A 21,197-nucleotide genomic window follows, 5' to 3' on the forward strand; every position below is an offset into this window, starting at 1 on the left:
ATTGTTATATTTCTTGGCAATAAAAAATAGTTCATAGATCGCATAGTATTCTGACAGCTTTATTAATTTGTGAAAAAACCCACAATGCATAGTATTGTTTACATTTAATGGTGTACATTTAGCTTGTAAATACTACAAAATTTCTTAGATTAAGAAATTTAAATCAAATTACACAGCTGATTAGACAACAGCAACACTTCAACTAAACATCTGACTCTGATCTGACACAGAATTAAAAAGAAAAAAAGAGAATCAATTTTTAAACTCATTCTTAATTTCAATAGCTAAAAGTGTTTTTGGTTCCCATTTATTTAAGCCTTGTTGACATGTAACTGAGTGAGTAGTGAGACATCAAAATAATTCATCAAAAGGTAGCATGGTAGTAGTTACACTAAGAACTGTACTCTATTTTGATTGCTTCTTGCTGTCTAGAATGTTAAAGCTGAACACATAACCACTTATGAAGCATACTTAGATCACAAGCCTTAGATATGGAAGTTCTTGCTCCCTCGGTTTAAGTATGTGAAGGGATACCACCTCAGAAATGACAGCATTGATTTCAATCCACTGCTGCATTTGAACTTCAGATTTTGGTCAAGAATCCGAATGATCCAGACGAGTGTGTTGCTAGGCAGCAGGTGAGATGGGATGAGAGGCCTTCTCTCAACACTAAGGGCTTGCTGAACCACAGCACCAGCGCCATCTCCTGCAGGGGCAACCATACTGCAATCAGAGCTCATCACTGGGAAGAGAAACAAATGTGATGAGCTACAGTGCAATATAAGTCACTGCGTTCTGAATCTGATTCATCTCATAAGGACTAATACACACCTTGGCCACTGGTGGTGTTTGTCTGTCAGTGGGACATAAACCACACCCATCAGCGCTTTCCTGAGGAAAGTGCCATCGCTCTGACGGTCATACTGCTCGAGAACTTGGCTTCCACCCTCCGGGCCCACAGGCAAAACAAGTCTCCCACCTGGTTTCAGCTGTTCTAGGAGCTGTTGATGCACATGTTTAAATCAGACCACTGCAGGGTGCATAAACAACAATTAAATCCAATACATAATGTGCATACAGCTTTAGGGAGTGTAGGAGCAGCTGCTCCAACATGAATGGCATCATAGGGGGCTTCATCTGGAAAACCTAACCGTCCATCACCCACTGCAAAAAAGGCACAACACAAACAAATATTTGAAACATTCTTATAATTTCAATAGCAATATTCATAAAATGCAAACCAACAAGTCAGTTTGGCATTGTTTGTGCTTCTATGTATAAGAAATAACACAATTCATTTGAATCTATTATTTTAATCCCTCACCCACTAATTTAATTCGTCCAGAGGCAAGCAATTCTGGATCGTCCGCCTGGACATTTTTCAGAGAGGCTTGCACCAGCTTATCTATGTGCTCAATTCCCACTACCTTTCCAGAGGGCCCTACCTGTGGTATAAACATAGTTAAACACTGAAAAACATATATATATATATATATATATATATATATAACATAATATATAAGCACTGATGGGTATGGTTTATAATACTATATACAGTACCGGTCAAAAGTTTGGAAGCATTACTATTTTTAACGTTTTTGAAAGAAGTCTCTTATGCTCATCAAGCCTGCATTTATTTGTTAAAAATACAGAAAAAAAAAACATTAATATTGGGAAATATTATTACAATTTAATTAATGATTTTCTATTTTAATATACTTAAAATTTATTTCTGTGATCCAAAGCTGAATTTTCATTAGCCTTAGTGATATGCTGATTTATTATCAATGTTGGAAGCAGTTGTGCTGCTTAATAACCTGATACTTTTTTCCAGGAATCTTTTATGAATAACAATATACACAAGTATTTTTTCAGTATTCTTTTAAAGAAATTTATACTTTTAAAATGCTTAAAAGTGATAGTGAAGATTTCTATTGTTAGAAAAAAAAATTATATTTTGAATAAATGCTGTTCTTTTTAATTAATCCTGAAAAAAAAAGGTATCACAGGTAAAAACATTAAGCAGCACAACCGTTTCCAACACTGATAACAGAGTATCAAATAAGCATATTAGAATGATTTCGGAAGAATCATGTGACACTGAAGACTGGAGTAATATGGCTGATGAAAATTCAGCTTTGCATCAAATAAATAAATTATATTTTAAAGTATATTAAAAAAGAAAACTATTATTTTAAATTGTAATAATATTTCACAAAAATAAATGCAGGCTTGATGAGCATAAGAGACTTCTTTCAAGAACATTAAAAATAGTAATGCTTCCAAACTTTTGACCGGTACTGTATAGGACTAATATACTGTATATTTGGAATTTACCCGCATTTATTCTTTTTCTGATTATTTGCCACAGGCATTTGTTTTTATAAAAAAAAAGGGGGATAAAAAAAATATATTTTATATTAAAAACTTTCATGACATGCTGAAACAAGACTACACTCACCATTCTGGCAAAGCATGCAGTGAGATATCCACTTCCTGAACCCACATCCAGGGCGGAGGCTCCTTCTTTTAACTTGTCACTGAGAACCTCAAGAGCATGTGCATGCTACACAAGCAATCATTCATTAGAACATATTAAATATGAAAGTTACATCTACTTTTAAAAGGGTTTGTCTGACCTACCATGTGAGGGGCACTGATTGTAGCCTTGAATCCTTTATAGAGAGAAAAAAACAAAACAATGTGTAACTGAAAAATGGCTCTGCACTCTTTTCAGTTTACTTCATCTATTCTGAAACCAACATGCCTGATGTTGAAAGAAATCACCTATGGACTGGGGAGAATCAGCATAAGGGTGGTCTCTGGAATAAATCCCTCTATCGGTGGCAAGCATAGCATTAAACACTCGGTCACTGTGGATGACTCCATGATCTGTCACAGAAAAACACATTAAACTCTATGCTAGTAAATCTATATCCATTAAATTACATAAATCTGTGTATTGACATACATATGTACAATAACATCCAAGTATTGTTTTTATATGACTATCTATATCTCTATCTATTTATATATCTATCTCTCCACGAACCTCTCAAGCGAGTGATGAGCTCTATATGGGTTTTGCCACTAGAGATCCATGCCATGGTTCTGGAGAGCAGCAAACCCATAGGGACCGCTACTGCTGCCAGTCTGAGCACAGTCTGCATTGCCTGACTGGCACCGTCTGCAATAAATCACATTTCTTTTTCATTCCACGAAAATAACTTTCATGCTCGGACAGTCTGTAAATTCACTCTGAGGTGTTGGCCATCTCAGAGTGAATTCACAGACTGTCCGAACACGAGTCTTCAATTATTACCCTGCTGAAAAATGAACCAACTTAAACAACTTATTCTTTGCCAAGCTGGTCTACAAAATCTATAAATCCCCTTTTAATCCAGCCAAAAGAGCAGCCTAACGTTAGCTGGGAGAAATAAAAGCAGCAGACCTAGGTTTTTTTTCCAGCAGGGAACATTGAGAGTTGTTAAAAAGATATGCATGCTTTGTGTCAATTAAAAACTAAACGAGTAATTGAATTTGTGATGCATGTTATACTGTGTTTGCTGATTTTAATAGCTTTAATGTCTGGATACCTGTCTTTAGACCTCAGACCACTGATGCGTCCAACATGCGTCCTTGACTCAGGCCAGCAAACGTGAGAATCGGATCTGACCTAAATGTTGCAAGCCAGACAGCAAATAGACAGTGAAATAGCAGAATATTATTCTATACGCAACAAACTGGGCTTTCAAATGTTATACGTAGTTTTCTTATTGCACAACTAAAACATCACTGAGCAATACAAAGAACAATATGTAGCACTTCAAGTACAAGTTTACACAATATTGTTTTAAAATGCTAGATAGACTGAATGCATAACTGTCAAGACAGATCAAATGTCTTACTTGTAAAATTCGAGCCGATGTCAACGTGCTGAAGAAGTAAACGGAAGTAGCTTTTCCAAACGTATCTGTTCGACCAATCGCATTCACGGAATTATTGACGGACAGGTGTGACGGCCAATCATATTCGATGGGTAATCCCTGCCGGTTACGTGCATCTGAGTAGCAGAGAAGGCAAAGCAATCTGAAGTATGGTTTTACATGCTAACGCTTGAATTTATTTCTCCTTTTAATGTGTCATTTTAGGTCTGTGCTGTGTTGAGAGCATTGTACTTTAAGGTAGGCACCACTGCTTTAGTTTTATGACTGATAATTTTCTACAGCTCCATTATACGGGGTTGCTTAAGAGCTAGTAATGTCAACAGTCGATAAGATTTTTGAGACCTTGCTATGTAAACAACCAGCAAATGAACGCTATTAAAATTTTGCATTATTTATCCACAGAAAACTTGACCAGCCTGACTTTTTTATTTTTAACCAATGATTGTTGATATCCCATGTATAACACGCGAGTTTGTTTACAACTGATTTTTCATTCAGAAACGTGATGATTGACGACTTCGAAATCCATGCGGCCCGATCTAGTGGAGAACTGTGGTCTGAGATCTGCTCGAGTCTCCCAGAGCCTCAGGAACATGATGGTGGGCAATTTACAGACTCGTTTGAGCCTTCCTCTCCAGGCAATCCACATACAAACTCATCCAGAGCATCTTTCAGCCCCTGGGAACCAATGGCTGACTCTGACATTTACATTGCCAGTTTAGGTACAGGGAATGGCATTTGATAATCATGTTATTTAAATATGGCCTGTTGATTTGTTCTCTAAGAGTGTGTTATGTTCCTACTGTACAGAAAATCGATTGAAGAGGATCAAGGGACAATCGAATGAAGTTACATCAAGGGAAATGCTCCGTTCCTTGTCCCAGGCTAAAAAGGAATGCTGGGATAGATTCCTCCATGATGCCCAAACCTCAGAACTGTTCCAGGAAGGAAACTTCGATCAGGGGTTAGGATGAGGCATCTTGAACTATTCACTCTCGCTTATATCTGCAGATAGGATCATTGTCTACAAGTATTGTAAAAATTCAACTTATATCATTCAGCTTAGTTTAATTTGAATAACACCTCTTTGTTAATTATAATTAGAAAAACAATTATTACATTATTATACTTTATTCAGCAAGGATGCATTAAGTTAATCAAAAGTGACACATCCATTTATAATGTTACAATTTTTTTTTTTTCAAATAAATGAAACATCAAGGAATCCTGTGAAAAAATGCATCATAGTTTCTATAAAATATTAAGCAGCACAATTGTTTTCAACGTTGGTAATATAAAAAAAATGTTTCTTGAGCACTGAATCAACATATCAGGATGAGTTCCTGCATGAATGAGAAAATAAAGCACAGGATGTGCTTGATGTTAAAAAGAGCCATAAAGCGCAATATTGAGATAACGGTCAAATACACAGAATAATGTCAAAATGCCAGTCTTGGCAAGTATTCATGTAAACACAGTCACTTATGTGTAAAGTGAAGGTAAGAAGCTGGGGAAAATATTCACATGTGTATCAGTATATTCAAAGTATTTGATATATTGGACCCATGCATTATGTCTTAAAGTGACAGCAGCCTAAAAAACTGTCTGCTGTCTATGTCATTAATGTTAAACAAACAAAAAAAGAAAATTAGAAAATCAGTTTGTAGCTTTAATAAAGATCAATGTATGTTAATTCATACAGCGAAGGCTATGCAGTGTTATATTTTTACATTTGGAGGCACACCTGCACTACAAATTTTCAAACTCAAATCCTTTTAGCTAACTTATAAATGTTGCAAACATCTCAATTTGCAAACGCAGCGTTAACATTTTACTTAACTTTCACCCCCTTTTTTTGAGCATAGCCTTGAAAATGAACTATCCAAACTTAAATGGTTGTAATTCATGAATGCTTTAGAATACAGACCTAAGGTTGGTGTTTTTTTTAAAGACTCAGAAGATTATTAAAGAGTAAGAGTTAAAGAGTTAAAGAGTAAAATGAAAGATGTAAAAAAAAAAGTTATAGAAATTTACTGTAAAGCAGACATACTGTGCTAAACATTTTATGTTTTACACAAAATATATATTTTTGTAAAACTGTTATATATCTAACCAAGTCGTGTTCCAAATTTGAAGTTGATATCACAAAAATTGAAGTTCCCATGAGATTTTGTTTAGGGGCTGTACCAAAATTTGCCACCGGGTGTTCCAACATTCCATTGAATGTTTTTTTGGTGTTCTCCTGTAACAAATTAATAAATTTGTCAAAATGTCATTTCTATAACAAAATAAACACTACATATGGAACCTTGAGTCGCAGACCTTTCCAATGATAAGTGTTTTTTTTTTTTTTTTTTTTTTGGTAATTGTGAAAACACTACTGAAGACTTAAGTAATGGCTGCTGAAAATTCAGCTTTATTTTAAAATATATTTTAAACTGTAATAATATTTCACAATGTTTTTTTACTGTATTTTTGATTAAAAAGAAATGCAGCCTTGGTGAGCATAAGACACTTCTTTCGAAAAATTTTGCAACCCCAAACTTTTGAACGGAACAGTGTAATATATAACAATCGTGCATGTAACAGTGCCTTTTACTGAGAAAAGGCATACATTAATGGAATAATTGTTTGAAGTTGACTATAACCTCTGCATATTTACTCTTACAAAAATAGGGCCATTCCTCCATACCAGACTGTTTCAGCATATATCATTTCTTGAATTTCTCACTGGAATGGTCTACTTTAGATTACACAGTAAAATGTCAGGGGAAGGTCAGGACTCTGACTTGGCCAATCTAAAAAACTGAATTTATTCTGCTTGAACCATTCTGTTGTTACTCTTGGATTGAGTCTGTGAACCAACATCGCCTATAACAAGTGCAAAATATGTTTTGCTACTTTTGCCAGATAAGATGCCCACATATAAGTCCCATGTTTGTTTAATTATGACTTGGGTCAAAATTTTAGGAGCCATTCATTCTGATTATGTTGAACAAATGCCATTTATTTCTATGGTCAAATGAGTTTAGTGTGCATGTTATCATTCTGTGTTGTCTTTCATGCAGTGCTTTGGAGCAGTTCAAGCGCTGGATGTCTCCTGAAAGGGTGGCCATCAATGCAGAGGAGCTGGAGTTACTTCTTTTGCCCACACAGAACAGTGAGGCTCTTGCTAACTCAACCCAAACTGACAAGCCATGTGAGGAGGAAGAGTGCCCAAGCCCAGAGAAATAATCACATGCCAGCATAACCTGACCAACAGTATTAGGGGAATTAAGAGTATATGGGCTCTTGTTGTGGAAAGCAACTAAATTATGATCCATTTAATGGGATCATTTGTTTCCGAAAGATAAATGAATGTGTCTTCGGTTGTTTGTCTCCCTAAAACAAGTTTTCAATTCAAGGCACATTACTGTATCCTCATATTGAAAGAAATACACGAGTGATTAAAAAAAATAATCTTTATCTTGGAGACATTTCAGGAGTACATTCTGAACAAAGAAAAAGAAACAGCCAGAAGAACTTCACGTTATCATGAAACATTCCATTTATGTATCATCAAATGAATTTTATTTACTTGTGAATTTTTTGCTATTTACTCCTTTCCTGTAGTATTGGAACTTGTGTACACTAATCCAATCGTTCAATTTTTTCATTACATTACTTCATTTACGCATTTGTATGAATTGATCATCTAATTTCTGGCTCGTGAACATTCTCCTGAATTTAAATGTAAATGTTATTGGACTAAATTAAACATGAGTAGAGAATGTTAAGTGTTTCTAAACATGTTAGTAACTGTTCGCTTTATTCTAAAAGGATAATAAAAACTATGAAGGAGCCATAATGAGATTCCTTTGTGACCTTTGTAGTGATGCATACTGATATGTTTGCCCAGCAGTAACCAATAGATGTCACTCTTGTTGAATATGGATGAGTCACCACTTTAGGGCATTCTTGTCATTTTAATCTGGAAGCATTATTGCTTTGTTCCTCTCCTGACCTCTTTATAAAATGTTATTCATATTGTGTGTGTAAAATTAATTCTTAATTGCATGTGCTATAATTATTATTAAAATGTATGTTTTCTGCTTCCAGTTTCTTCCTCAACATCATAAGTTGAGTTGAGTTAGTTTACAATATTTTGATTGCCTCCTTCAATATTAATGAAACTGGGGGAGGGAATCAATGTCTCTTTTGACGGCCGTTTTCAAGGGTTAGTTCTTGCATTACTGATACGTTAACTTTATGGTTGTGTCTCAATCCTCGCGAGCTTTTTGCGCTAAAGCACGTTGGTTATTAGAAATGCTAGATTCGTTATGTCCAAAAAGTGTCTCGGCAGGCAGCTCACTGGGTTTTTTTTTTAGAAAATTTTATTTTAATTAAATAAATTTTTTAAAATTTAATTTTGTTCTTATTTTTGTCGATTTTAATTCGTTTGATTTGATCAATTTATTTGGTTACATTTATTCATTTAGCAGATGAGGTCTGAAATCGTGTTGGAAAAATGTAATAGTTCATCATAAGATTATGTAAGCAGGCTGGTCGTTACTGAAGGGTCCACACACACTTGTGCGCATTGACGTGTAGAAGGGTGCGCGTGTCTGGTGGCGATCTTGGCGCCGAATGTATAACCTACAGAAGTTGTGAAGCTTTCAAGAGGGAAATTTACACGGGTCGCATTTAATAGATTTACTCAGTCTGTGAAGAAGTCTTACCTGTATCCTTTTATAGAGTAGATGTGCTTTTGGGTCATGCATCATCCACTGAAGAAGTGATCTAGAGGAAAAAGGTGGGCAATTCATCCTTATTGAAATAATGCTGTGTTTTGATTAGAAAGCTAAATATAGTCATACTAAACAATCAGACAATGTTGCAAGGATTTTTAATTGATTAATCAGTATATCAACAAGTGTCTGTAGCCTAAATGCAAATATGTATAATTACAGTCGTAGCCTATATTTATTGTAAGAATATTTTAAACTTGAAAACATGCATTTGATGGATGTTAGATTAAATAATTGCTCATCAATCATTATAATTTCATTAATCCAAAGGAGCGTTGCGTCCTCTAAACTCCTCATTTATCATCGTAGGAAAATATGTTCAGTTAGGCTCTCGTTGCTTATCTCACACTCTTGAGTTACAGTAGCCTATTGAATTGAATCTGACTTTTAGGTTTGTGGGCAATGACTCCACCATTATAACTATTAAATTGCCTCTCTCTCTAGTGCTGAGAGAAGGATCTTAGTAATGTAACTGCTGTCTTCTTCATTTAGACTAGAGGTGTAGTACTGCAGTTGGGTGGGAAGCAGCATCCTTCTGTGACTATCCAACCGAACAGATCTCAATCACTATATTCTAACTGAATGCAACATGCAGGACTTGCCAGTCTCACAAATGTTCAGTTCATGTTCAGAGTGAACACTCAATGGAAACCGCCTTGATTTCAACTGTTAATGGCTTTTCAGCAAAATGAAAACAGTAACGCCATCTATTAAATTAGCTGAAATAATAAGCAGGCTCTGATGTGTGTTTTCTTGTTCTATTATTTCTTCTTATTCCATTTATCCTCTACAGTGAACACTTGTAAGTCTGAGCATCTAGCATCTTGTAAGGGTCCTCTAACAGATAGAAGCCAAAATGCCTGCTGAAGTTATTCAGTCTTAGCCAATTTTAAAGTGACTACTTACTCACAAGTACATTCAAATGGCTGTTCATGGAATTTTATTTCAAAGAGATAAAAGCGGTTCCTCCTCAGTTCACCTAATGCACTGTAGACTTCAGAAAATGACGAAAGACTTAAACGTTTTGCTCTTGTGTAGAATCTTGCAATGATTGAAGTCAAAAATAATAGAGCGCAGTCACGAATCACTTCAAGATGATATTTGTACATCTTGTCACTTATGTGAGGTCAAAGAGAAGTTTTACTTTGTCGTTTCTGAGGTTTTCCGCAATACACCATGGTCTGTTCATTTAATCAGTATAATAGATTACTTTGCCATTTAAGTGTTTCCTTTATATGAAAGATTGGTCTTGTTCTAGAGTCATAGAGTACATGACCTATCCACTTTAAATTACACACAAATAATCCATCCAATCCAGTCCGGTGTAGTGTAGTGTAGTGTAGTGGTCTGTGCTGATTTCACAAAGGGCATTTAGATCTAAAGAGTTACTGAATTTGTTTCAGACCAAAATGCTTTAGCATTAGCTCTCAAAAATGGGCCGCAGATCTTTTCTGACAAAACTCTGCAAGGTTAAAGAAAATACAACCCAGACTAAATTAAATGCGAGTTTGCATGTTTAAAGCTGATCACAGTGTGTTTTGTGTGGTGAATTATTAGCTGCCAACAGCATAAAAACAATGAAATTCAAGACATATAGAATATATATATATATATGTTTTAATCATGTTGTACATCGGTTTGTCTAGGCAATACATCATATTTCATACATCATACATAGTACACCATAATTTATTCCTGTGATGGCAAATGATTACTTCAGTCTTCAATGTCACATGATCCTCAGATCCTTACTCTAATACGGTGAATGGATTATTATCAATGTTTTTCTTAAAAAAATAGCTTACCTCAAAATTCCGAATGAGTGTATATAAAAATTTAATTTTATATATACATTGTTTACATTTCTATTCAATTTATTTCAAACAGGTGTCTGTTTGCTGTCACCAAAGCGGACATGGACTATCTCCATAACGAATCGTGGATAAACATGTCTTTAGATGGATCTGTGTCATCGTTCAGTGGCCTCCAGCTCCTGATGGACCTGAAGCCGCTCTTCATCCCTCTTTATGCAGTGCTAGTCCTGGTAGCGTGCTCTGGAAATCTTCTCCTCCTCATCCACATCGGACTGAACAAGAAACTTCACAGCACTACAAACTTCCTCATCGGAAACCTGGCCCTGGTTGACCTGGTTATGTGCCTGTTCTGTGTTCCCCTGACCGCGTTTTACGCCTTTGATGAGCGCGGTTGGGTTTTCGGCCAGTTCATGTGTCATTTTGTTACCCTGATGCAGACTGCGACTGCGTTTGCGGCAGTCCTGTCATTAACCGCGATAGCGGTGGACCGATATGTGGTGGTCGCCTACCCTATTCGGCGGCGAGGAGGTCGTTCCTTCTGCGTTTGGTTGGTGGTCAGCGTATGGCTCTGTGCTTTGGCAATGTCCACCCCCACTGCTTTGCACACGGTGTACCTGGATCTGAGAGCAACTGGCCACGAAATGGCAGTTTGTGAGGAGTTCTGGCACGGGCAGGAGCTTGGTCGTCTAATATATTCATGTTTTTTCCTGCTTCTTTCCTATTTTGTTCCTCTAGCAGCAGTTTCCATTTCCTACTGTGCAATCTCTTCCCACCTGCAGCACAGAGCTACTCGGCTCATGGCCGCTACGCCTTCCAACCAGGAAAAGTGGGGGCGCAAGAGGCGCAAGACTTTTCGTCTCCTACTCGTGTCTGTGCTGTCATTCGCGTTCTCCTGGCTCCCCTTGCAGGTAGTCAACCTCATCCGCGACCTGGACACCGACTTCGCCATCCTGAGCAAGAATCATGTCAATGTGATACAGGTGTCGTGCCACTTGTTAGCCATGAGCTCGGCTTGCTACAACCCCTTCATTTATGCGTCTCTTCACAAGAAGTTCCTGTCATATCTATGCCAGAATATATTTCAAAGAAGAAAACCTCATCGTACTCAGAGCAGCCTCACAACCTCCAGCCGAATGATCCGCATGAATACTTCTAGTACTCTAGCTGACATTCCCATGTCCATTAGAAAGATCTCACAAGATTGAATCTTCGTAAACAAATTTTTCATATCTCTTGACCAGTAGATGGCGCTGTGCCAAAGCTACTCCTGTGATGACTTGTACCAAGTTGTGAGTGAATATGCTAAGGCTTTGCTGAGATATAGCCTCACGTCCATTTTGGCCTGCTCTTCGTCTAATTCGCTTGTGCGCTATTCGTACATGAATTCCATAAGGAAGTCATGAAAATCGGAGCATGTTTAAACAGTTTACATTTGTTTCTTACTGTTTATCAGAATTTCGATGTCTTAAGTTAATCCTATACGGGGTTATTTCAACTTCAAATACACACAGGTGGCATCAATGAAAAAAAGAAAGAAAAAAACTCATTGTGCTTCTGTATTCATTTAGTGGCATTGTAAGGCAATGTATTAATTATGTATGTCCATTTGTTTAATGTGAAGCACTGCACTCACGTGTCCATTAGAGGTTTACTTAAAACAAAAACCCCTCTGTAATACAATTCAATGTAATACATCAAATAATAAATTCAATGCAATAAAGGTGTAGCAAGCACAGTATGCATTCTCAGTATATTCTTTGATAATACGTAATGTTTACACATTACATATAAAATATTAGTAACACATTAATAAGGTTCCACTACATTAGTTAACATGAAATGACATTAAAAAGTACTCCTAAAGCATATATTAATCTTAGTTCATGTTCATTTCAACATTTACTAATACATTTTTAAAATCAAGAATTGTATCTGTTAATATTAGGCTATTTAATGGACATGAGCTTACACGAACTAATGGGAACTAACAATTCATTAAATTTACTATCATTACGTATTACTTGTTGTTAGGTAATGCATTAACTAATAGGACCTCATGGTAAAGTGCTACCAAAATATTTTACATAAAACATATTACAAGTATAATCAAAACAAGGAGCGCATTTCTGTAAAAGCATAAAAAAGAATCATACACCACACTTTGTTACCTCACATAAATCATAGCCGATTACATTTCAGTAATTTCTAATTAATGCAATTATGCTTGTTATACTTTAAACAAGAAGCTAGTGAATGCATCTAAGATTGTCATTTACCTCAGATTTATTATGCATGGAAGTGCATGAGGAGTGTAGTGTACGCCCAAAGATCTTGAACGTAGTGTGTTTGTGTTTTGTACACTGCACAGTATTTAGGTATTACTGCTCACCATCTTCAAAAGAAAATGCACAAAACACTGTCAGGCTGCATAAAAGGCCACGGACTCTCTAATACTGTATTATGAAAGTACTTTCATCTGCTGCACCTTCTGTTCATTCTTCCCCCCTTTTAGTTTTATTCACTTGGCTGCTTTCATATTGTTATGCATCAGAAAACAGATGAAGCATAAGTGTTAGACTGATGTTTTTTCTAATGCGGGAAGACCTTTTAGTGCTTTATTTTTAGTATTTCTTTAAGTCGTCTGTGCCCTCACACGTACATTTATTAATTTTGCACAGAAATCAACAGGATGTGGTAAATAATGTGCATAGTTTAATTTGTGTGTACATTATTGGTCTAAATGGTGCAATTACACACTTTTAGACTTTTCTCAAACATCCTGAGTGTCTCTTGTTCAGAATCCTAGACTTGTAAAATGATGCATTTGGTCAAGAAAACTACATGAGTATAAGGGATAAAATATAGCACACATTAACAAGATGAGAGATAATTGCAGAGCCCTTCTGCCAAGTACATACTTGAGATTTGCCAAATCAGACAGTAATTAAGAGGGAATTAAATCGCTATCAGCCAGGTGTTTCATAACATATTCATTGCATTCGTTCTCTATTAACACAAAAATGCATTTTCAAAAAATTTACATTTGTCTTAAACAACTCTGAATTTCATAAATGTACCATGAAACACCAATCAAATGTTTGTACATTTACATATTTGAAAATGCACTGTGAAGCCATCAACATAAACGTCTACACTGGTAAATGTTCTGCTACCGGTCAGGCTCCCAGACTCTGCACACTGAAAAATTCAATCCAGAAGTGCTAGAAAGTAAAATGAAAAATGGCAGAACAGAATTAGTAGGTGTGTAAAAACAGAGCTGTCGCTGATTACTCACCAAGCTATTAAATATTTACCTTATAAAAATATACTTCTTTGGGATTAGATAAATAATGTCTCTTGGTCCAAGATAAGAGAGAGATTTCTCAGATTTACAGTATTGATGTTTCAGACTCTTTGTCCTTCAGACTCGATGTCCTTCTGTCTATCTATCTATCTATCTATCTATCTATCTATCTATCTATCTATCTATCTATCTATCTATCTATCTATCTATCTATCTATCTATCTATCTATCTATCTATCTATCTATCTATCTATCTATCTATCTATCTGTCTGTCTGTCTGTCTGTCTGTTTGTCTGTCTGTCTATCCATCCATCCATCCATCCATCCATCCATCCATCCATCTATCTATCCATCTAAAAAAAAAGGTTTAATGGGGTTCGACATTGAACACTGGGATTCTTGACTCAATTTTAGGAACTCTTTATGCCAAAACAGTTCCATATGAGAAATGCATTAAATGACTGCATACTACTTTCATGTTTAACAAGTTTTTGCATTATTTCCATGTATGTTTATGAGACGTTTAATTCACAACATTTAATCAAAATAAAAAATCCATTAAAAAAAATTAATCAAAACTAAATCCATAACATGATCCCTGTTGGGAACCACTAAAAGGTTCTATATATAAAGTTCCTGACGGAACCTTTCCTTCTAAGAGTGTAGAAAAGAGTCCTTTTAAACATCTCTTTCAATGTTTCAGTAAAAGGAAGAAAACCATGGATTTTTGAGATGATATGAGGGTGAGTAAATAATGGCACATTTGAAATCTCTTGTGTAATCAAAAAAGCTTCACAAGAAATGAGAAACGGACTCACCAGAATGGGCCATTTATGGATGAATATTCAAAGGGAGTGTGGGCTGAATATTGAGTGCGGTGGGGGGGAATTGATTCAAAGCTAATTACAAGAAAACAGAGGAGGTACTTGTGGGCTTTTCGTCGAGTCTGGCTAGTTTAAAAGATGAAAAGTAAATTGGCATCTGACAAAAATGAAGAACAAGCCTCTCAACAGAGATGCTCACCAGCAAAAGGGCATCAATTATGGTCCATCTAAAGTGCTCTCTCTCCCTTCACCTAAGTTTCCCATCTGCCACTACCATGCATCTGGAGCTTGTTCTACACATACCAATATCATATTTTTCTGTTGAATTGCTAGTGTCAAAAATGTGATTATATAGCTGCCTGCATGAGTCTTATTTTAACAATAGTTTCAACTGCATAAGGAGCAGATCTCCAAATCTGCTGAACCATGAACTTAAAGTATATTTTCACATCTGCTTAATATGACTCATCATAGAAAGCAAGAACAACCAAATTACTTGCTGACATTGAACATACTATATAGGGAACTTCTTCCACTCTCACAGATAATTGCACTTAGAATTGATGGTTATGTGTTTTTCTTTCATTTCCTATTATAAAGATGGACACCACATTTATTTAATCATATTTTTTTAATGTTCACTATTAAGCAAAATCAGTTGTTATTTTGTTATGTGTACATGGTAACAATAATAACATCATTACAAAGCCAGAGAAAATTACAGTTCCTTAACTATACATGTTTTGGGGGATTTTTGTTTAATCTCCAAAGAGTTTAAATTGGATTCAAAGTCATTATTTAAATTTAAGATAATCAGTTGAACTAGAGCTCCTTTTTTTGTCTATGTAATCGTCCCATTATAATAATTAACAGAACTATCAGTCATATTAATCCAAAGAATTATCTTTATAGAATAAAATATTACATCAAATATGTACATTTCCAAACACTGAAAGGTTCCTCAAAGAACAGTTAAAAAAATAACCAATAAAGAACCTTTATTTTTACGAGTGTTGTATAGAAATGGTCTCTAAAATTACAACACAAACATATATTTAGCCTATATATTATATTTCAAAAAAGGTAGTTCAAAAGATAGGTTAGGATTACCGTCCTGTCCATCATACAATAAGTGCACAGCAATGTAAACATTTAATTGAAGAGATTCAGTCCATTCTCATGTCAGCTACACTGTAATGAATTGCTGTAAAAATTACAGCATTATTTTACAGCAGCTGGCTGTTTTCTAATAATACAGCATATTGCTGTAAACTGCAATGCATTCTGGGGGCGCGCGTCGGTTTGATTCAAAATACAGAATATTGCTGTAAATTTCAAATCTTCAGAGGCATTGTGATCTTCAACGGTCGTGTCGGCGGCGGCAAGAGGAGTGATTCTCAACTCTGTGGTAAGTGACTTATTATTTCAGTTTCTTATTTTTCATGTTGGGTTACTCGTAGACTATGAAGGTAACGTTATATTCGCGGTTCATATTGGTAACTTAACCCCGGATCACACATCCTCCGACCGCGGGGCGCGAGGGAGACTTGCGCGGGGCTTCAGGAGCACGGACGCGGTAGTATTTCACACATTCCTCGGGATCTATGGGCTCCTATGTTAAGAATTACATGCTTTAATGACAAAAGTCGGTATTCACACGAGCTTCGTGTTGATCAGCACACTTCGTCATGATTATTGTATGGTGTAAATCAAATCAAAATCAAGTCATCTGTTAAAATGGGCGCCGAAATTAAAACGGCGTTGCTAAAACCTTGCGTCAGACTCACAGAGGATGTGTGTCATATAACGTTAGCCTACATTTTGAATGGTGCTGTAATACCAGTTTTGTCGCATGTTTAATATGCCGGTGTAAAAATCCCTTACATTTCAGTACATATATTTTAGCTATAGCCTACTCTGTGTGTGTAATTAGCTTATTGTTTGTATAATGCCTTTGTTCATTTTATTTAAAAGAAAGAGTTCCTGCACTCTGAATACTAAAATATAGTTTAAATGTAAAAAGCTGAAAAATAAAAATGGTATAGTAAAAAATAACTTTTGCCACATGTGCTATTGTTTTAGGAGACAATTTGACAAGTGGACACTGGAAGGCCAAGTTGTGTGTGAGGAGAGCATTCAGCCCAGCTTCCTGTCTGGCCTTGCCATACTGTTCACTGCATATTACATATGCAATCAGGAGGAGGCACCTTGGAGTTCATTTAAAGGTAATGATTGAATTCTTAACTACTTCAGTACCTGCATTTTACACATGTATTCAATATCAGAACTTGCCTTTAGATATATTATCTGTTGAGTTAATTAGTCTTAATTACATATTGTCTGTTTCCTGGCCCTTTAGGTGCTTTGTATGTATCAATCCGGAGAGAGGAACCAAGAAGTCGAGAGGAAAATTGCCATCTAAAACGACAGGGCAAATGGTACAGAAGAAACAGGTTGCAGTGAACCCACATGTTGCCACTCTCCCCAGCAAAGTGATGGGTTATCAGTGGAATTTCTGAAATGTAAGTAACACACACACACACACACACACACACACACACACACACACACACACACACACACACACACACACACACACACACACACACACACACAAAGATCTATTTTTTCTTTAATTGTAACCTTTTAATATTCTCTACCTGTCTCTAACTGTATCTGTCATCCCTCTATCTGTCTCTGACTATATCATTATGTTTTGTAATATGTCTAATATATTGTCCTTTTCAATATTTCTAGCCACTCTTTGCATCCTGTGATGGAACACCATCTGGAGCTGAATTATTCTCCATTTTTGATCAGAAGTTTGTTGGACTCACTTGGGGCCTTGTTGTTTGGACATGTTTGTCTGGTAATGAAGTGGTGAAAATTCATCCGTGTCTGTGTTTTTCAGAACCATTTTATTATGATCATGTTGGTCAACTTGTTTTAAATGTATGTCGTTTGCGTATTTCTTCTTTGTGTGAAGGGCCATGACGGCTAATTTGTTTCAAGTAATTAAAAAATATTTAATTTCATGTCCATTTAAAAAAAAATACAAGTTTGTAAATAAAAATTAAATCAAAATATTCAAAATACACTGTTTTATTACTTTTTTTCATGCATATTTTAAAGTTATAAATTAAACAAATGTTGACCTGTTTTTCAAGATGAGGATGTTGAATGATTTGTTTGTTTTGGGAAGTAATAGGGGAATTAAGTTGTGCATTATACAACACTTAATGTATTTAAAAACAATTTGCATTTGATGAATAATTAACATTTCAAATTCAGCTGCCAGTCATTAATATTCAGACATCAGGAAAATATATTGTATATACTGCATTTTACATATTTCCTCTAGATATAGCAAATACATAGAATCATGTAACTTACTGTAAGAAATACAACAATTTAAAAAATACTGTAATCAGAGAATACAGAAAAATTCTGTAAATTAAATTACAGACGCTACTGTAAAAAATACAGTAACTGGCTGGCAACCCTGCTGCCAGTATTTTACTGTAAAATTTACAGGTAATTTTTAACAGTGTACATGTTACACTCTGCTAGACAAAATGCATTACTGTCTTTCTTTTTTGTTCCATCCACCAAATCCACTCTCCACTTGAGAGACAGAGGTGACTCCCTGCAAATCCCCATATGCAAATGAGGCCTTCAGTGTCCTTCTGAAGGCATTTTAACTTGCATTTCTGAGTGAAGCAGCTTTTACCAACATGTTCCGTTCCTGCTTCACAAGCTTTAGTTTTGATGAATCTCTTCTCATAGCAATTGCACTGTCTCTGCTTGGCAGTCAATCCCTCAGGTTTAAGAAAAGGTCTCCATAATGGCTTCAGGTTAAGACCTGATCTCTGGGAAAAGCAATGAGTGGCCGAGCTCCAGTGGCTAACCCATTTATGCCGACTTGTTATCTGTGGCGGCTGGAGGCAGCTCTAATGAGTAGCACAGAGTTACGAGAGAAGGAGAGGGTGACCAAAGGCAGGAGGCAATGCTTATCAATCAACACTTATTTGAATTAATCACTCGCAGAGCGGCAGAGGTGATGCATTTAGCACGCAATGCCACTGAGCTCTACCGTGCTTTCCGGAAAATATGTCACACATGACTTTAAATGTCACTGGGTTAAAATTACATTAAGAAAGAAAAGACAGGTAAGTCACAGCAGAGTAGGCTATAAGTCAAGTTTTAGCAAAATACCAAATAGCCTAAGTAACATAAAAACCTTTACAAACATTTTAAACAATATAAACATTTATTTTAGTTCCTCTCACTCCACAACAAATAACTTTTTTAGTACTCGGAACAGAACAGGAATGAAAAATGTAGGACCTGTTGACACCAAGAACGATAACTATAAAGATAGTGTCCACACCAACGTATGCGTCTGCTGCTTTAAATGTTCAAGTTCTTTAAAGCTGCAATAGGTAACTTTTGTAAACAAATATTTGTTAAAACTGCCATTATGTCCTGACAGTAGAATATGAGACAGATAATCTGTGAAAAAATCAAGCTCCTCTGGCTCCTCCCTGTGGTCCTATTGCCATTTGCAGAAATACACCGCTCCCGGTCAGAAACAACCAATCAGAGCCAGGAGGAATGTCTTAGCAGTGTCAATCACGCTCGTGTACGCGCTGATGACTCGAAAAAATATTTGTTCATTTTGATGAACGAGTTCGAACAGGAGAGTCACGAGCGTGCATCACAGAACACAGCAAGGCGAGCATTTGTGCTTATAAAACTTAAAGTTTTTTATTTATTTTTGAAATGACCGATCGTTTCGCTAGATGAGACCCTTATTCATCGTCTGGTATCGTTTAAAGCCCTTTGAAGCTGCACTGAAACTGTCATTTGGTCCTTGAAAAGTTTGTGTCCTATTAAAGTCCATTATATGGAGAAAAAGCCTGGAATGTTTTCATCAAAAACCTTTATTTCTTTTCGACTGAAGAAGGAAAGACATGGACATCTTGGATGACATGGGGGTGAGTAATTATCAGCAAAAGTTTTTTTAAAAGTGAACTAATCCTTTAACGTAATCTTACTAGCTATTTATAACTTATAGAAAGAGTGCAACGTTATAAAGTTACATGTATTGCAAAATACATAATGATTTGAGGACCAAGTTTGTAGTCAAAGTATGGGCAGGCCATAGTCAATGCAAAGCATATTGTTGATGTTTCGTCCCTATTAGTGAATGTTCCATAACTGTTTATAATCCGCCGTCATCGGTGGTCCTGCTTACTAGCCTGCGCGTTCACGGCAGGCTCCGCTGTGGGGGAGGAGCTGTGGAGGGAGGGCTGTGGCGCAGCAGAGAGCAAGGGGGTTGGACCTGTAAGTTGTGCTTGTTCAAATTTTCAGGCTAAGTCCACATTTTCTCAAAACTCCCTACTGCAGCTTTAAAGGCCCAGTGAAGTACTAGGAACACAGCTTTGTATGATGCATTGATGTAATTTCCACTGAAACAGGAAGCTAATGCGGGACATATTGAATGGCTCCTCCCCCTTTTCAAATAGCCAAAAGCGTTTAGTTTACCTCACAGACTGCAAGACATACTTGACAGCACCATGGAACCGAATCCGAGCGCTGATGATACGTTGGATTTAATAGTAGAGGTGTGAATAAATTCTAGCCATTTCATTCTTAACCAATGACGTACAGTTGGAAAACGGAACAAAACTCGAGCGTTTAAAAAAACGAACACACATATTGCTCCGTGACGTGTCAACGGTCGCTTTGTCCATTTGATAATTATAGAGAGCCTATGTCCCTCCCCTCCGCTTCCGGCTCATGGGACCTTATTTCGGAAAAAATTTGTATGGTAGTCAAAGGCGAGAGACAACTTATCTTTTTATTCCGTCTGAACTGTGCCCTGAATTACACATATGATGTTTGTCAATTTAAAAGATAATTATGAAAGTCAAGAAAGTCACAGTTTGTCATAAAACAGAAGAGTAACATTTAGTTTTATGTGAAAATCACTCAATGAACTACATTTCTCGTCTCGCACTATGTACGTCACCAAGCTAGTGTGTGCAGTCTGGTACAAAACACACAGGCATGACGGCGTAACGTTACGATTATAACGTTAGACTATAGAAAAAATGACAGACGTTAGCTTCAGTAAAGTTAGCTTCATTCATTGAGAGAAAAGGTAAGACGTCACATGCGCGCCTTTTGGGTTTGTAGTCTTTGTAATTACGTATTTTCACAGTCTTATACCTCAACAGTTTTACATCAAACTGCGACTTTCTTGACTTTAAAATGTATCTTTTAAATTGACAAACATCATATGTGTAATTCAGGGCACAATTCAAACGGGATCCAAATATTTGTTGACTCTCGCCATTGACTAGCCTACCATACAATATTTTTCCAAAATAAGGTCCCATGGTGGTCCACCGGAAGGGGAGGGACTTAGCCTCTCTATAACATGTTTTCAGGGGGCCTTTAAAGTCAGATGGATTCTGATTGGCTGTCAATGTTTTTATCGTTAATCAGCTGAGGA

The 21,197-nt window shown here is 36.3% G+C and overlaps 3 protein-coding genes across 5 annotated transcripts; 2 read left to right on the forward strand and 1 right to left on the reverse strand.

The window, feature by feature from the left end:
* Nucleotides 1-43: 43 nt before the first annotated feature.
* Nucleotides 44-3,991, reverse strand: pcmtl (l-isoaspartyl protein carboxyl methyltransferase, like). Of its 2 annotated transcripts, none has more exons than XM_077239889.1 (10): nt 3,909-3,991; nt 3,597-3,676; nt 3,053-3,187; nt 2,788-2,892; nt 2,644-2,675; nt 2,462-2,566; nt 1,325-1,445; nt 1,079-1,164; nt 832-1,001; nt 44-706 (listed from the first exon to the last, which is right to left on the reverse strand). In XM_077239889.1, exons 3-10 carry the CDS (start codon nt 3,168-3,170, stop codon nt 670-672), a joined length of 774 nt encoding a protein of 257 aa, XP_077096004.1. In that variant the 5' UTR covers nt 3,171-3,187; nt 3,597-3,676; nt 3,909-3,991; the 3' UTR covers nt 44-669. The 2 variants fall into 2 exon arrangements, with proteins under 2 accessions (XP_077096004.1, XP_077096005.1); XM_077239890.1 differs by having other exon boundaries at nt 44-742.
* A 30-nt stretch (nt 3,992-4,021) lies between these two features.
* ccdc32 (coiled-coil domain containing 32) lies at nt 4,022-7,794 on the forward strand. 2 transcript variants are annotated; one of them, XM_077239892.1, is made up of 4 exons: nt 4,022-4,094; nt 4,446-4,669; nt 4,758-4,911; nt 7,016-7,794. In XM_077239892.1, exons 2-4 carry the CDS (start codon nt 4,453-4,455, stop codon nt 7,179-7,181), a joined length of 537 nt encoding a protein of 178 aa, XP_077096007.1. In that variant the 5' UTR covers nt 4,022-4,094; nt 4,446-4,452; the 3' UTR covers nt 7,182-7,794. The 2 variants fall into 2 exon arrangements, with proteins under 2 accessions (XP_077096007.1, XP_077096006.1); XM_077239891.1 differs by having other exon boundaries at nt 4,051-4,184.
* An 805-nt stretch (nt 7,795-8,599) lies between these two features.
* Nucleotides 8,600-11,909, forward strand: prlh2r (prolactin releasing hormone 2 receptor). The gene is made up of 2 exons (XM_077238222.1): nt 8,600-8,739; nt 10,622-11,909. Exon 2 carries the CDS (start codon nt 10,650-10,652, stop codon nt 11,751-11,753), a length of 1,104 nt encoding a protein of 367 aa, XP_077094337.1. The 5' UTR covers nt 8,600-8,739; nt 10,622-10,649; the 3' UTR covers nt 11,754-11,909.
* Nucleotides 11,910-21,197: the final 9,288 nt, after the last annotated feature.

The sequence above is a fragment of the Siphateles boraxobius genome, unplaced genomic scaffold (assembly GCF_051911475.1).
Source record: "Siphateles boraxobius isolate OS27281-9 unplaced genomic scaffold, OSU_SipBor_1 22, whole genome shotgun sequence".
NCBI lineage: Eukaryota > Metazoa > Chordata > Actinopteri > Cypriniformes > Leuciscidae > Siphateles > Siphateles boraxobius.

Excerpts from the sequence above, each read along its gene's own strand:
- prlh2r (XM_077238222.1), top strand. The coding sequence starts at position 10,650 with ATGGACTATCTCCATAACGAATCGTGGATAAACATGTCTTTAGATGGA.
- pcmtl (XM_077239889.1), bottom strand. The coding sequence starts at position 3,170 with ATGCAGACTGTGCTCAGACTGGCAGCAGTAGCGGTCCCTATGGGTTTG. Across the intron at positions 2,676-2,787 it reads TGATTCTCCCCAGTCCATAG|GATTCAAGGCTACAATCAGT; the intron begins GTGATTTCTTTC and ends CTCTCTATAAAG. Across the intron at positions 1,165-1,324 it reads TGGACGAATTAAATTAGTGG|TGGGTGATGGACGGTTAGGT; the intron begins GTGAGGGATTAA and ends CCTTTTTTGCAG.
- ccdc32 (XM_077239892.1), top strand. The coding sequence starts at position 4,453 with ATGATTGACGACTTCGAAATCCATGCGGCCCGATCTAGTGGAGAACTG. Across the intron at positions 4,670-4,757 it reads CATTTACATTGCCAGTTTAG|AAAATCGATTGAAGAGGATC; the intron begins GTACAGGGAATG and ends CCTACTGTACAG. Across the intron at positions 4,912-7,015 it reads GAAGGAAACTTCGATCAGGG|TGCTTTGGAGCAGTTCAAGC; the intron begins GTTAGGATGAGG and ends TCTTTCATGCAG.